At 37.5% G+C, this 17,311-nt stretch overlaps 1 protein-coding gene across 1 annotated transcript in view; it reads right to left on the bottom strand.

Moving 5' to 3' along the window:
* SEL1L (SEL1L adaptor subunit of ERAD E3 ubiquitin ligase) overlaps window positions 1-17,311 on the bottom strand; it is a 76,425-nt gene that overhangs the window by 42,883 nt on the left and 16,231 nt on the right. Inside the window, exons 4-6 of the mRNA XM_037832139.1 lie at window positions 4,039-4,206; window positions 2,114-2,219; window positions 1,117-1,279 (exon numbers count right to left, since the gene is read on the bottom strand). Of these exons, the coding sequence (XP_037688067.1) occupies window positions 1,117-1,279; window positions 2,114-2,219; window positions 4,039-4,206 (437 nt within the window). The remainder of the gene's footprint in view (window positions 1-1,116; window positions 1,280-2,113; window positions 2,220-4,038; window positions 4,207-17,311) is intronic.

The raw sequence follows: 17,311 nt of genomic DNA, 5'->3' as shown, positions 1-17,311 counted from the left end.
TATTTCTTTAAGCAAATCGCATAACTTGAATAAATCTTAATTATTGAAGGCATTTTAAATAAACATGGTGGCCCCCTAAATCCAGGTCAATCTTAGCACCACTAACGGGGAATCATCCAGGTATTATGTAGCAACTGATGTGATGCAATGTGGAATACAGAATGTCCCCTATAATGTAATGTAGCCAAAAATATTTTATTTGAATTCATCAGTGTTTAGCTGTGATGTCCAGTTGACAGGAAATACAGGTGATAGAGAAACAAACCAAATGACACAATGAAGAAGCAAACAATCTGGTAGGACATTCCACAGAAAAATGATTTCTAGCTCTAAGAAGTCAGTGTCAGAGAGAAAAAAAAAAGGGTGTGTGTGTGGGGAAATTATGCTAGAAGGAACAACCAAATACAAGGTGTAGTCCTGAGCTGGTTGACAAAATAGATGCGAAGAAAAATTTTTGATTCAACACCATATAAATATAGTGTGGGTATTATACAACATAAAAATTTACCAGAATAGAAAGATGAAGACTGTTGACTGAAAAGAGTATATAGTGGAATCTCATTTTAATAAAAAATTTACATGTATATACACACACAGTTAAAGGTCTAGAAGGGTAAGCATGCACTAACATATTAACAATGGTGATGTCTGAGGTAGTGCATATGTGATGTTTACCTTCTTATTTTCATTAGTTTTGTTTTTCTAGTTTTCTATAATGTACACATGCTGCCTCTGTAAGATTTTTTTTTTTTTAAAGACATCATGATTAATAAGAGCTGGAACATTTCAACTTCGGCAAAAAATGCAATGGTGAGTAATTTCAGATAAAAAAAAAGAATGACCTTCACTTCCTTCCTACAGATCTAATGTGTACAATCATTAATGTAACTGTGGTAGATGCAACTGCAAAAATGCTTTAACTGGCCGTAAATGTTCTTAGACTAAGCAGAGCAATTATCCAAGAAGATTTGTAAAATGATATGCCACAAAATTAATATTTAAAGATACTTTACCTTCCAGTCTTGTTAAAAAAAAAGTCAGGGCATAGAGAGTGAACAGCTGTTAAAATAAACAAGTGCTTTGTGCAGGGAGATTCTCCACTGAAAGTGCACTTACTGTTTGCCCCTTGGGAGATCCTTCCTCAGTCAGTTTCTCAAACATTTCTTTAGCTGCCTGGATATTCTGTGTTAGGCAATCACCAAACAAGAGAGCATATGACACTCTCTCCAGGGCCTTGGTATGGTTCATGCCTGCTGCCTTTTGAAGATACCGATATGCTCTTTAAATGTAAGCAATGAAAAAAAAATTAGCAAAGTTCTGAAACTTCCATTAAATCCTTTTTCAAAATCTACTAAAACACGTCAATAATTTTGTTATGCTATAAAATCCCTCTAGTATCTTATTTCAATTAAGTCATGTTACTTACATACGTAGAAAACATCCTGGATACTTTGTTTTTACATAAGGCACTAACCAGTTCTGTCATCCTAATATCTAAGAACAATACAATTACACTAATAGCAATTCTAAAAACTTCTATTGAAAATGTCAACTAAATTTGCAATGGGAGAATTGTAGCAATATTACAGTGTCCTGTAAACAATCCAGTGATAACTGCTGCAATTTTCTTTTTAAATCTTTCCATGGACTATTTCAAAAGTTAGCTGAAATCAATAGGGCATAAAATATTAGAAAATATAGTCACTTGTTTTACATTATTTCCAAGTGCAAATTCCTAAATCCCAGTCTTTGCCTGAAAGAGAATTACAAAACAAAAACAAAACACCTTACAAAATTCCTTTTATTTTGTTTCTTTTATTCATTTTGAATTCTATATATATTATTGGTTCTTAGAAACTACTACAACTTTAGTCAATTATTTCTATTCTGCTAATTGTTCATTCTTGTGATCAATATATATAACCTTTTTATTACAACAAGTTAAAATCCGATAAAAGCAATGCCATTAATGTCTATATATCATATTAAGTTTTCTTGTAATACAACTTAAGAAATCTTATCTATCATTAGCAGTACACTTAAAAAAAAAGTTAGCTATTTATTTCAGTATTGCCTATCTTTGGTGAAGAGTGGACTTAGCAGTGCTACTTACTCTCTTTTTTGGTTTTTCTTATTGCTTCCATTGAGGATTTTCATCCCAGTCTGATACATCATTTCTGCTTCCTGCATTTGACGTCTTCTAGCTGCCTCTTCTTCAGCTAAAAAGAAAATGTCAATATCACATGCATTTAAACAGATTTTAATTCTACATCAATTACTTATCAAACATGAGTAATTGTTCTTTCTTTTGGGCAGTCATACAAACACAATTAATGATCTTTCACTATTTCCAAATCTGACTTGAAAGATGTTTGTTTTAAGTTTGGTCTTCACCTTATACAAGACTTTTTTTTTTTTTTTTAAATAAAACTCACTTTCTTTTAGAAAAAGCAATAGCAAGCTGCTTTCGGAGGGTGCTTTTCTGCTTAAAATTCTAAAACCTTTTATACAGCTCAATTAAAATTTCAGTAGGAACTTATGTATGGTGGTTTGGAACTATGTACCCCAAAAAACATGTTCTTAAACTTAATCCATTCCTGTGGGTGTGGGCCCATTGTAAGTAGGACCTTTTGATGAGGTTACTCCAGTTAAGGTGGGGCCCATGGGTCTTAACACCATTACTGGGGTCCTTTATAAACAGAATTAAATTCAGACAGAGAGAGAAAGCCATTGGAAGCAAGAAGCTGAAGGTCAAAGGAAACAGGGAGAGAAGAAGAGGCCAGGGGAGGCCACCATGTGCATTTCCATGTGACAGAGGAGCCCAGGACCAAGGATTACTGGCAGCTGGCTCCAGATGCTAGTCTCTGGGAGGAAAACATCATCTTGATGATGTCTTGATTTGGACGTTTTCCTAGCCTCAAAACCATGAGCTAATAAAATTCCTGTTGTTTAAGCCAACCCCTTGCAAGGTATTTGCTTGAGCAGCTAAGGAAACTAAAACATTACGAGTTTATGCCATGGCCAGCTAAAATCAGAACAAAAGGACATTAGACAGAAAATAGTAGTCAGAAAGATACTGTTGTAGGCAGAGGACATTTTAGCCTTATATGAAATACTGTATTACTTCACAAGTAGAAAGTATTGATGATGACTTACACAATTTAAAAATTAGTAAAAAATTGATTTAATCAAATAAAGGTACTGATTTGCGTTTACTTTTTTCCTATTCACTGACACAACATTAAAATCACAGAATTTTTATAAGAGAAATACACAACTTATTAAGAGACATTTAAATATTTCACTTTAGGGCCAATATTTATAGAAAAGAAGTGAATTCTTCTTGTAATATAAAAACAAAATCTGATGTATTAAACTGGAGTTCCTGGTCATACTGGCCTATACCCAAAGATGGACTCTATCAGATGTTATCTTCTAGGAATGTCCAAATATTCTATCAGAGACATTAATTTGAAAATGTTACTCAATATCAAAGGAAGTATTGTTCAAAATTTTTTGTCATTCTTTTACAGTTAGAAAGTTTTTCCTGAAAACACAGCTTTACCTTTAGCAATCAGCCTCTTTATACTGACATTAACACTTAAGATGGTTAAATACACTGTATGTACCAAATGTTACCTCAGTACAGCACATCTCACTCAAAGTATATTAAAAAGGTATTTTTTTTTGTAACCACTATTAACCTTCACCAGAATAGTCTGTTTCCTTTTTTTTCCAAAAAATTGCTCTACATTAATTAATTTAGTAGCCTGTCTGAAGTGTTCCCAGAACAGCTTGTGCATACCAACTGAAACCCAACTCTAAATAAGACATGAGAACGATAAGCTCCCTGAGGCACAGTCTGGAAATAAGTATACCGCATGCTTCCTGCTCCTAAGTCAATTCTTTAAGATTATAACTATATTCCAACAATGAGTACTTCTAATCAAGGTAGAAAGGACCACTAGAAAAAGGCCTTAAAAATATTGGCCTAGACATAAAACAATGTGGATGTGCCTCCTACTGTGTAATACTTACTTTCACAAAAGCCCCACTTTTCATCTGCCTTGTAATCATAGGTTGTAGCACACCACAGTCTGCCATCTTCCCTTCCATCTGATGTACATTCATCATATTCCTTATCCAGGAAAAGAAAAGGGAAGTGGCAGGGCTCCCCATGTGCTGTGCCTTCAATGGCCGTCAAAGCTGGAAAGACATGAAAGAATATCTAAACGTGAACAGAATTTCTGATATTCGTGGATTCAACACTGTCAATTTCAGCTATTAGCATCTGAAAACAAAGATCCATGATGCATGATTTATAATGGGGAACATAAAAGGGTCTAGCCACAGATTTTAATATGGGAAGATTTGAGGTTGAATTCCTTTGTGTACATGACCAGTGGACTACCCAGCATCTATATCTAGCATGGAATTTCTAAACATCTTGAGAAATAGCCTTAGAGCTGTTGCAAGTCTACTGTATAAGTCCTTCCCAACTAGTGAGCAAAAAATAAGCAAAATACAACCGAATTGATCATACTGCACAGCACAATTCTTTTTTTCCTATCAAAACACTGTAAGCCAATTCTTCAGTAATCTAAAAGTTATACTGGTAAAATGAAACCCCTACCCCCCAAGCAAAGTTAATCAGGCACACACTTCTCTGTGATCCCACAGCGTTTCAGTAGAGCACTTATCACATGCACTGAGGTTATTTCCTTTACCATACTCTAGTTCCCACTCAGCCAGTAGCTTGCTAAGGGTAGAGATCATAACTCTAATTTATTCTAAAAATTCATTCCAAGTGTGTCCTAGATGCCAGAATTACATGAGGTGCTGGGGGTGAGATGGAGCAGAGGTCTCTGCTACACAGAACTTACTGCCTAGCAAGGAAGAGAGACATTAAAAAAGTGTGTGGATGCGATGGGAAGGGAAAGCCTCCCTGGTCAGGAACTGAGGTTTAAATCAAGCCTCAAGGATATGCAGCAGGAGGAAGTAGATGAAAGGTAGGGGGGTGGGGTGCATTAAAGTGTTGCAGGCAGAGGGAACAGTATGTGTTAAGAATCAGATGAAAGAGAATATGCACATTAGAGAAAATAAAAGAGTTCAGATTTGCAGAATATGTAGTGTGAGTGCAAAGTAAGCAACAGAAGTTGGAGAAGCATGGGGAGGTCCTTAAAAGTCTTATTAAGGAGTTAGAATTTATCCTGAGAATAATGGGAACTCACTGAAGAGTTTTAAGTGGGAGTGACATGCTCATACTTACATTTTATTAAGAGAGTAGAAGATGGAATGTGGGGAAGCTAGGTAGATGGAAGGTGATCAGCTTAAAAGTTGTGACAGTAGTCTAATTGAGTGGCAATGGTGGCCTGAATAGGGAAATGGGGATGAAAGAAATGGGTGTACCCAAGTAATGCTGAGGAGGTAGATATGGTACCGCTTTTGACTAGGTGTGCAAATGAAAGGAATGAGGAGTTAAGAAAGACTCCCCAGTATTAGAATTCAAGAAATGGGTAGACAGTTGCCTTACTAAGATAGAGAACACTGGAGGCGGGGGTGGGGGTGTAGGTTACTGGATGGGTGTGAAATGGTCAGGAAAGAGACAAGTTAGGCCTTGATCATGCTACATTCAAGGTGGCTATTTAAAAAAACAAGTACGTGTTAGATATCTCTTTGGTTGAGGCCAAAGAGAAAGTTCTTCAGTGAATAGAAAGCGCTTGAAGCCAAGTGTATGCATAAGAATGTGGGATGAGGCTGTACAGGAGAAGACCAGAGGACCAGGCCTGGGCCTAGAACTGTACAGGCTAGATGTGAGTACATGCCAACCTCCACTGGTCGCTTTTACAAGGAGAATTTCATTATGCAGCGGAGCTTAGAGATTTAGGGCATAGGTTATGGAGTCAGAATGTCTGATTCAAATTCTACTACTTATTAGCTGTGCACTTTGGGCAAGTTATTTAATCACTCTCCTTATCTGTAAACTTATCTGTAGTTAGCTTTCTTATCTGCAAATGGGGATAACAGTTCTGACTTCATCCGGTTACTTGTGAGGATTAACTGAGGTTAATACATGTAAAGGATTTGCCATGCTGGGTGCCGCTTAAGGTAGTAAGAGTTCGAGAGATGTCAGTTGCTATTGTTATTACTGGCGACCCTGCTCTGAATGGCTAGAAAGTGTCTCTTCTTTTTTTCCGGTATAAAAAAGGATATATCCTAGGATACTACCTTTAAAAATATTTTCAGTAAATTATGAAAGACAAAATGAATTTCCACCAGGGAAATGTCATTCTTCATCCTGGTAATCACAGGCCAGAGGCAAATAACATCTTCACCTTTGATATGTCCAAATTTTTAAGAAATGATCTTTAATACAAAGTCTAAGCAACGTATCCCTTGGTAACAACCTCAGACGGACCATTCAGATTATAGAATTTGAAAAGGACACCCCTGTGCACTGCTACTCGATCCAAATCTGCTTTAGAAAGATTTTATCTGTAAAACTTCAGTTTGTAAGCTTGAATTTCGAATTAAATAACCTACAATGATTAAAAAGAATATTCAGTTGTTTCATTGATAATAGAAATCTATGTTTTAAAAACAAATAGCTTATCATAGGAATTCTAGTTTGCCAAAACTTATACTTTCTAAATGTTTCAAATATAAAAAAAAATTCTCTTTCATGTAATGGACATGTTCAGCTGAAAAAGAAACTGGAAAGAACCGAAGGTTTTGGCATCAAAAGGTTTTAACACACTGCTGATTCAGCACTAAGAAGCAGGAAGAATCCACAGGATACACCTGCTTTATCAATTTAGTGAAAACTGAAGCTTGTCAAAATAAAGTGTTTATTAGCATGTTGCTAGAAGAAAATTTGTCTCTCTCCACTATCTTCTCCAAATAAAATCATAATAGAGAAACTGTTATTACCTTTTAAACTTGTTTTAAAGTCTTCCAAAAAGTTACTGAGACTTCCTACTTTCAAGCCAATTATCTCAAGTAGAAATTCCTCACAATAGTGTTAATTTCAGTTAATTTTCCTTCCATGGGGAAATTCTGAAAGAATTTCAAAGCTATCAATTTTGAAACCTCCCTGACACAGTACCAGTTTTTCAAACAGTAATTATTGCTCTGATACAATGCTGACTGATTAAGCACTTTAAGTTAACATAGCCAGTAATTAAATTTGACATTTAAAATGAGAGAGGGGAGGCTGTCATTAAGTCAACTTTGCACTTTCATGTAAAAATTCACATTTTCTAGATAAGGAATCATATTTGGCTCTACAATAATGACAGTATCACAATCTATTGAGGCCTCAAGAGTTAAGAGATCTAAATACGGTACATGAAAACTTATTGTAATAGTGAACAGGCTGCTTTATATTTAAACTAGTAGAAATTTGCTCTTGCAAAGTCAATTAAAATCATTCAAGAAAGGTAGAAAAGGTGAAAAAAAATGAAGACATTCAATGATGGCCAGAGTAAGGAGATAATGGGCACTTTCATAGTGTTGGCAGGAGTATAAATTACTGTAATCTCCTGAGAGGGACATTTAGTAATATTTAGAATTAAAATGGTCCATACTTTTAGAGCCAGCTTTTCTACTTCTAGGGTATTTACTTAAAGATACTCCCCAAAGCACACACACACACACACACACACACATACACAAAAGAGATAAGTGCAAGAGAATATGTGTGCAGTACAGTATTATAACTTTTTAAACAAAACCAAAAAGAATTCAAAGGTCTACCAATAGGAGACCAGTTAAATCATCTATGATGCAGCCAGATCCAGATGAAAAGCTGGACATCATCAGCGCAGATGGGATTAAACAACACGAGTAGTGTAGACAGAGAAGAGGACCCAAGGCTAGCTCCTGGGGCAAGCTCATGCTCTGAGATCAGACAGATACCAAGGAACCAGCAGCCAAGTGAAGAAAACATATCCAGGAAAAGGAAGTGATCAACTGACCAGAGATCAGTAAGATGAAGATCAGAACTGACCACATCCAACAATTAGAATGTGGTTGGTGACCATGAGAAGAGTAGATTTATTGGCCTGGAGGGGACTAGATTAGAGAACAGGAAGAAAGGAAGTGAAATCAGTGAACGTAGAAAACTCTTCGGAAGACTTTTGCTATAAAGGGGAGTAGAGTAGTGGGGTGATAGTTGGAGAAGGATTTGGAACCAGGAAGTTTTTGTTTTTATTATATAAAGATATTACAACATGTTTGAATGTTAAAGGAAATAATCCAAGAGGGAGAAGAGGGAGAAAGTAAATGTGGTTTGAATGTTGTTATATTATGGAATTAAATGTCTTGGAAATACACACACTCATCTTTTCCTCATTTTTACTTATAAAATTAAAACAAAACAAAAACCTAAAGGATTAACATCTTAATTTACACAGATAAAAGCAAAAGATTTAGTTTGGCAAATTTCTCACTTTAAGAGCTTTCACAGGGCCACTAAAGAATGCCATTTCTTTAAGTTTAGATGGGTGATCTGGCTATAAGAAAATTAATCTATTTAACCATACTGCTTTTCTGACGTAATCCTGTACTTCCAAATACAGAGCAGGAAATAGTGTTCTAGTCAAATACAGTTGAGACACAATTATTAAATGTTAAAAAGTTACCAAACTCAAGACAACTATTACAGTGTTTATCAATCTTAGTAAACACCAAGATAAAAACTCAACCAACCATCACCAATCACCACCTCAAAATTCCCAACACACTATGCTCAAGACAAAGTAAGTGGTGTAGGCTACATAAAGAGGTATTTACTGCTGACTGGGCAACAGGCTATGGTAATCTTTTTTTTTTTTTTATTAAATTCAGTTTTATTGAAATACATTCACACACCATACAATCATCCATGGTATACAATCCACTGTCCACAGTATGATAACATAGTTATGCGTTCATCACCACAATCTATCTCTGAACATTTTCCTTACATCAGAAAGAACCAGAACAAGAATAAAAAATAAAAGTGAAAAAAGAACACCCAAATCATGCCCCCATCCCACCCCATTTGTCCTTTAGTTTTTATCCCCATTTTTCTACTCATCCATACACTAGATAAAGGGGGTGTGATCCACAAGGTCTTCACAATCACACTGTCACCCCTTGTAATCTACATTATTATATAATTGTCTTCAGGAGTCCAGACCGTTGGGTTGGAGTTTGGTAGTTTCAGGTATTTACTTCTAGCTATTCCAATACATTAAAACCTAAGACGTGTTATCTATACAGTGCATAAGAATGTCCACCAGAGTGACCTCTCGACTTATGGTAATCTTTTGGGGTAAAATAACAATGTTATATGATTTGCTACAAACATGACTGTTTCACCAAAGGTTGAGAATTGCTAACCAGAGTTGAGAAGCTATATGTGATATAAGAAATAATGGAAGGAAGGAAGAAAGGACAGAAGAAAGGAAGGAAGGGAGGAAATACTAAGGAAGGCATTACTTTATGGATTAAAATATATTTTTCAGAAGAAAAATTAAACATAGTTATATGGAGCATGAACAAAATACAAGACCAAATTCATACAAAGCTCAGCTCCTTCTAGGAGGAAAATCTAATTATTTTCTAATCAAAATAAAGGCAAGTACTAGCCCATGTGGCTAAAACAAAGTGGCAGGCTTCACGAGAATTAGGTACCCTGCATTGTAAAAAAACAAAGAGTAAAACTGGGTCAGGAAGACTATGTAAGAACAATAAGTTTCTTTTAAAAACAGCTTTAAAGACAGTTCTTTGAAAAAGCCCTGGTAGGGTAAGGGTGGGTAAGGACTCTTAGAAAGGTGCTTTGCCACAAGAACGGAAAGGAGTTTCTTTGCACAGATAATTTCTTATAAAACCAAACAAAATAAAAGAACAACAATTTTAAAAACCTTTTAATTAAAGTCAGGACCTATTGTAGGCAATTGCCTATATATATATATATTTAAACATGTATATATATATATATATATATATATATATATATATATATTTAACGTTTAAATAAAATGAATTTATTTAAAACGAAGATTATAAAATTTGACATTGAGAAAGATAAAGACAGCATGTCTATTCTGTTATTCAACCAATTTGCTTACTTTGGAACCCAATTTTAAGTATGATTTACTAAGTTTAAACTCAGTTCCTTTTGTGCCATTTGAAATAGATCAAGATTCTGGTTATTCTATTTCATTTTTCTTCTTTTTATTTTTTTTAAACTATAAAGATAATGTGTTTATTGCAGAAAACAATCCAAACAACAGGAAAGAATAAAGAGTTAAATATTCTAGTTATCTTATCTTTCCTTACACTTCTCATTCTTTTTTCTCCACAAGTAACAACATAGTAGAAAAGAAGTTCCAGATCTTTTTATTCTCATTTGCAAACATACAAAAAAAATGGTTTTTCTTCACATAAGGGATCATACTTAGTGAATTCTTCCAGGTGGCAGACTGCAGATTGGTGCACTATCAATTCCTAAACTCTTCCTCACTTTTTCTTGAGCTATGGACGGCCAGGTGACAGTTTTGGCAGTTCTACTAGTGACTTGGGAAGGTTTCTGGTTTTGCTCTCCTGAGACAGAGGAACCACTCCTTCCTGAGGACCCAAGACATGGAGGTATAGCCACCCCTAGGTATAGCCATGTGGCACAAACATGAGGAGGAAGTCAATTTACTAAGTCAGTTGAAATAGGAACGAAAATAAGAGCCAGAGTCCCTGATGGCACACACCTGGAACTGCCTATGTATGGAGATCTGGTTATGGGAACCAAAAGAAAACTTGTTTCTGCAATTGCTTAAAGGATTTTTTTTTTTTAAACTTGCAACAATACATGTTCCTTTAAAATAGTTACAAGTATTCTATTATAGTGGATAACAATGCAATTATTTCCCTCTTGATGGCTGATCATTCATTTTCAACAGGTGTTTATTGAAATAGCATGCAAAAAATAGTCAATATAACAAGACAGCTATTGTTTGAAAGGCCTATTTATAAGGTTGGCCTTTGGATGGCATCTGGGAACTTAGGTTTCAATAGGGTTCCCATCAAGGACCTTTGGAAGTTTGCAGCTGGTTTCCTCTGAACTTCAGCCCACGTGCCTTTTGCTGATTTAGCTTAGTATCTTTTCAAGGTAATAAATCATAGTTGTGAGGACAACTGAATGCAGTACTCCTAATGAATCACTGAATCTATGGGTGGTCTTGGGAATGCCCAACACACATGGCATCAGAAATGGGATTTGTTCCAATGACCCTGACTCACTGAAATCTGGTGAGAGCACTGTTTAGGAAAAGGAAGGATGAAAGGGTGGGGTGTGACAAATCTTTGCTGCTTGGGTGACTATGGAGTCATCTATGGTATGAAACAGCAGCTGAGATGCTATCTGTTGTGAGAGGTAAAGTTACCTATGGAATATGGAAATGATAGATCCAACTCAGGGCAGTTGGTTCACTGGATCCCCTTGCTTCTTCTGACCATGCTGGCTAAAGTAAAAGGAAAATAATGTGCAGCCTGAATGATGACTCTGGTTTTGGTCCTGTCTTCCAGGTGAGAGGAGAAAGAGTGCTAAAATTCCCAAAGGTGGGTTTTGGGTGGGCCAAAAATATTAAAAGTCTGCAATGCTCTCTTCTCTAAATGGAGGGAAAAAAGTTAAATATCAGTTCCCAAGATTGGAGAAAAAGTTTAGATAAACCAGTTAAAAAAAAAAAAAAAGTAGGGGAGTCTGGGTTGGGGGCAGGGCATGCAGGCTGTTGCTTCAGGCTCGCCGCTGCCAGAACTGCCCTCCTCTCCATCCCCATGGTATTCCAATCATATCTTCACAGGTAGCTGTAATGTTATTGCTGCAAATGCTGAATTGACTACCAGAGGTTGGAGTAATTTTGCAATGAAAAAAAAAATGGTGGTGGTGGAGTTTTTTAAATGGCATTATATTTTGTGGTTACTGCATCTAGATGTATGATAAAAATTGATATAAAATGTCAAATGTTTGTAATTTCATAAATGCTAGAAAAATTATAAAAATGAATAGTGTTAGTGGGATACAACTCCCCTTGTTTTTTGCTGCCAGTGGCTGGGTTGGAATTGAACTCTGAGTACCGGAAACAGAACAAGTCTCTGGAACCGATGGTTTTTGCTAGGGAGGAGTGGATTTTTGCTTATTGGAGCCTTTGGAAAAAGGGAGATAACATGAAAAGAGAAGCAATATTTAAATGGAGATATCTTTTAGAGAGAGAGAAAAAAAAGAAGCTTTCCATTTCTAATGAGCTTTTGCAAAATCAGGTATTTGACCCTTACAGGCTGATGATTTTCTAATTGATGTGCATAATTTTGACTCAAAAATTGACAAGTTTAGACTTGAACTCTAAGACTGACAAGACAAAAAGGGCTTAGAAAAGCCTTGCATGTCACCTGGACAAGGAACACAGTGTTCTGTTTTCACTACTGCTTAAAGAAAAGTCTCTGGATTTTTTTTTTTTTTTTTTTTTTTGAATCCTGAACCTATAGATCCTAATTGCCTGGAGTTAACAGCCAGAACCTGATAGTGTCTGCTAAGAGCTATTTCAGCACAGTAAGTGCTGAAATGAAATCAGGCATAGGCTCAATGAACAGAACTTGAAATGTGGGACCTTTGCAGATTTAGGACACCCTCCGTGGGGCCCACACTGTGAAAATATCACAAATGCTTGGCTGTAATGTCTGGGTCACATACAAATGCCCACAGGAAAGGGCTTCTACTCTGATGAGATCATCTGAAATCAAGCCATGGTCTGGCTCTTTATTTCTGATGAGAAATGGAAATGATTGCATTTCTAACTTGCAATTACAGCCAAAGGCTGCAAACTGGGAAGGGCACATGAACAAGACTGTAATCCCTCCATGCACTCCTGATAGACTGACAGACTGATTGCACTCCCCATCCCCTCTGGAGGTGTTTCACTGCTAACTTGTGTTCAGCTTTCCAGATTAATTACAGTTTACAACAATGGAATGAAAACCTGATACTGCTTCCCTCGCTTTTCTCCTGATACATATATCTTACTACAATTTGACTGTTAAATCCAGTTGTCCTCAGAAAGGGACTGATCTTTTCTAGGCTGCTCACTGGATAAATGATCAGGGTGAAAGGGGTAGGTTATATAAACCCATTTTGAAAATTTTTGAAAATTCAGGATTTTTATCCTGACCAATTTCTGAACATGATGTCTTTCTGTTAAACTGTATAAAAATGTTTTTGTCCCTCTTGTATAAAACCCTTCCTGGCAACAGGTATGAATGAAAGTAGGGGATGTTTGAAAAAATGTAGTTATGATTGCTGAATGGAAACGCTGGTTTTGTAACAACTAATGGGATGGGGGGAGGGGTGCCTAAACCCCTGTACCTGGGAAGGCGAGGGAGCAGGGAGAGAACATTAATGATCTTGGTTTTTCAAAACTGTTCCTGGAAGCCTTCCCCTCTTCCGACATGAAAACTCCCTCTGCTGCCTCTCTAAGCTGCTGATAGTGCTTTGAATTCAGACACTGAGTCTACCACCACACCTGACAGTGCTGACTATCAGACAGCAGGGGGTGGACCCAGTTCCTGCACTTTCCATGCAGAATATTTCTAGATGTCACCTACACTCATGAGGTGGATGAACTGGTATCACAGATAAGGAAACAGTTTGGAACTGACTGAATTAGACTGAACTAAAATCTTTGGACTGCACTGGGAACCCAGGGCAGGAGGTCCCATGATGGCAGCCACATTGTACTGCCCAATTTAACAATTGCAAATTCTTTGTTTCCAGGGGACCACATGTGTCCTCTGGGATTGTACATATTGGATGCGTGCCCTGATTATTGTGACACTACCTTAGCCCTGGAAGGCTTTCAGGTCAGCTTCAAATTAAGGCCAGAGCTGTGCTATGCCTGAATTGATACCTTGCGATGGATTGAAAAAGGCTAACAGAAATGTAAGGAAGAAGCCACCTGGCTTTTTAAACAGCTCTTTATGGTTACTGATACTGGTTTTAATTGGCTAAGCCCAGAACCTCTAAAGGGCACATGTGAGATCAATACCATAGGTTGTTCTAACCCTGTGTGGAGTCCTTTTGATGATAATTTTGCTGTAAGGACAGACACACCTTGGCCTAGGACCAAGGAGGTGGACTGTGTAGAAAAGAGTTAATTTAGCAGGCCTGTTATCCTTTGAAAGGCCTCTTTATAAGGTTGGCTCTTGGCTGGCATATGGGAACCTAGATTTGGGGAGGGTTCCCACCACTTTAATTGGTAAGAATGACTCACTGTGCCTAAACTGTTTGCACAAACAATCTGGTTTACAGTTAACACCTACCTTCCTTCTGGGAGTCTGAAATTTCAGTATATGCTAGACAGAGGCTGCCTACTTGACCAGCCCCCAATAAAAAATTCTGGGCACTGAGTCTCTAAGAAGTTTCCCTGGTAGGCAACATTTGACAGGTGCCATCACAACTTGTTGCTGGGGGTATTACGGGTCCACTGAGAGGACCCTTAGAAGCATGCACCTGATTTCCTACAGCCTTCATTCCCTGTGCCTTTTCCCTTGGCTGATTTTGCTTTGTATCTTTTTGAGGTAGTAAGTCATAGCTGTGAGTACAACTGAATGCTGAATGCCGTGAGTCCTCCTAGTGAATCACTGAACCTGGTGGTGGTCTTGGGGATCCCTGGAACTGATGGGAGTAAGCAGGAAATGTTAAGGAAACAGTAGAAAAGCAAGTGTGTCTGAAGTCATCTGAGTGAAGGTGAGTGACAGGAGATGGAGTCAGAGAGACAGGAAGGGCCTGGTCAAGTGAGACCTTTGTTAGTAAAGGTAAGGAGTGTGGATTTTCTTCTGAGTGTGACAGGAAGCCACTAGAGGTTTCTGAACAGGAAGGAGGATCAATCTGGCTGCTGTGTAAGGAACTGACATTAGGGGAAAGAATGGAAGCAGGGAGGCCAGAAGGGAAGTTCTTAAATACAGGAGAGTCTTCAATTTCTCTTGGGTGTTTCAGGAACTGCTTCAGAAAGCAGAAACTTACACTTATCTTTAAGTATGAATAGAAATTTGATTGATGGATTTGGGTGAGGGGGTGAGAAAGGCACTCCAAGAAGTGGGAATAACCTGTACAAAGGCCCAGAGGCATGAACAGAATGGTATATTTAAAGAACCGTGAAGAGTTTACTACTGCTGAAAAAGGGTGCTTGCAGAAGAGTTGTGGAAGATGAAGTTACAGAAGCCAGCTTGCATGCCAGATGCAGATTTTGTGAACCATGCTAAGGAGTGTGCCCTTCACCTCCTGGGCAAATGGAGAGGTAATGAAGGGTTGTAAACAGAGGAGTTACAGGATCCAATTTGTGTTACTGGCAGTAACATGAATGAGAGGCTGAAAAAAGAAGAAAGTCTAGAAGTACTTGTCCTATAAACCCAGTTCTAATCTAGTTGCGACTACACACACACAAAGCCATGCCTATGCAATTATGTTATATATTGAAGACTGAACCATGCCCCCCACAAAAGGCATGTTCAGGTCTGTGAAGCTGTATATACCCCAGAAAAACATGTTCTTAAATCTAATCTATTGCTGTGTGTGTGGGACCCACTGTATGTAGGACCTTTTGATGAGGCTACTCAGTTAAGGTGTGATCCACCTCATTCTGGATGGGTCTTAATCTCTTTACTGGAGTCCTTTATAAATGGAATGAATACAGAAAGTGAGTGAGAAAGCCACAGAAGCAAGAAGCTGAAATCAATAAAACCTGGAAAAGAAGGGAGAGACCTTGCCGTGTGGTAGAGGAGCCCAGGATCACCGGCAGCTGGACATCATGAAGAAGGCATTGCCTTGATGATGCCTTAATTTGGACATTTTCCTGGATTCTAGCCATAAGTGAATAATCTCCCCTTGTTTAAGCCCAACCACTGCACAGTATCTACTTTAAGCAGCCTAGGAAACTAAAACACGTCCCAACCTCTCGTCCTGGGAGTGTGAACCTATCTGTAAATAGGATCTTTGAAGATGTTATTAGTTAAGGTGTGTCCAAACTGAATGAGGGTGGGTCTTAATCCAATATGGCATAGCCCTTATAAGCAACGGAAACTAGACACAGAAAGAGAAGCTATGGGGAACAGCCAGCAGCTGGAAATCAACGGAATACAGAAGAGAAAGGAGAAGACACTGCCACATGCATTGCCATGTGACAGAAAAGCCAAGGTAAGGCCAAAATTGCTGGCCAGCCAGAAGCTGCTGACCCCAGAAGGACGCAAGCCTTCTAGCCTCAAAACCATAAGCCAATAAATTCCTGTTGTTTAAGCCAACCCATTGTATGTTATTTGTTTCAGCAGCTAGGCAACTAAAACAGTATATATGCCTTTTCATGTATTAAGAATAAATTAAAAAATCTAAATAAAAAAGAAAAGACAAAGTAATCATTTAAAAACTAAAGCGAACTGAAACAACTGAATCTAAATCTTTATAAAGTTGTTGGTATAACCACAGGGAATAATTAGTCAAGTGACTTTAAAACATCATATTGTCATTGCATGTATATATAGGAAGATACATCCTCAGAATAAGAAGAATCATAAAGAAATCAAACTGCATTTAGTGGTCCTGCTGCTAGTTATTTTGAAACTAATTAACATACACACACATATTAGAATAAAGAAATATAACAATGTTGTTAGGTACCAAAATTTTCAGCATTAATGAAAAGAGCAACAAACATAAATGGAAAGAAGCAAACCCTCAGATGGGGTAGAAAATGTTAGCAGAACTGCAATCCATTTTCTCCTTTTACTGGCCCAAAAAAGAGAGATGACCTGATCAACTCATCTTATAATCATATTAATGAGAGACCTTCTGGCAAATACAGTAATGATATTTACCAGCAGGAATACTTTAGCAGGATGTACCTTTTCTGTCTAGATTGCTCACTGTACATAAACCTGGAATGTATGGATTAATGGGGTATGCCCCCCCCCCCAGAAAATATCACATAAGCTATGCAATTATCAGAGAATAAACTGGAGGTATTTCATGACTCAAATAGCTCCCTTTTGTGGAAGTGACACTCCATATGCATCACTTAGAGGCTTGACATGTTAAAATCTGGGCCCCAGAGCGCAATCCAATTGATAAGAAAGGGCTTGATGGAAGCTTTGGCAGTCCTGGAGAAATTCAGGACTGCCTGTGTCTCATGATAATCGTACCCTTGAAATTATTAGTCAAATTTGACACTGGGTTAAGATCTCTGTTTCTTGTGCATTCAGTTTGACAATCCAACCCTTTGTGTTATCTCAC

The sequence above is a fragment of the Choloepus didactylus genome, chromosome 4 (genome assembly GCF_015220235.1).
Source record: "Choloepus didactylus isolate mChoDid1 chromosome 4, mChoDid1.pri, whole genome shotgun sequence".
Classification (NCBI taxonomy): Eukaryota; Metazoa; Chordata; class Mammalia; order Pilosa; family Megalonychidae; genus Choloepus; species Choloepus didactylus.
The sequence above is the reverse complement of the archived record's forward strand: the minus strand, read 5'-3'. Positions and strand labels throughout refer to the sequence as shown.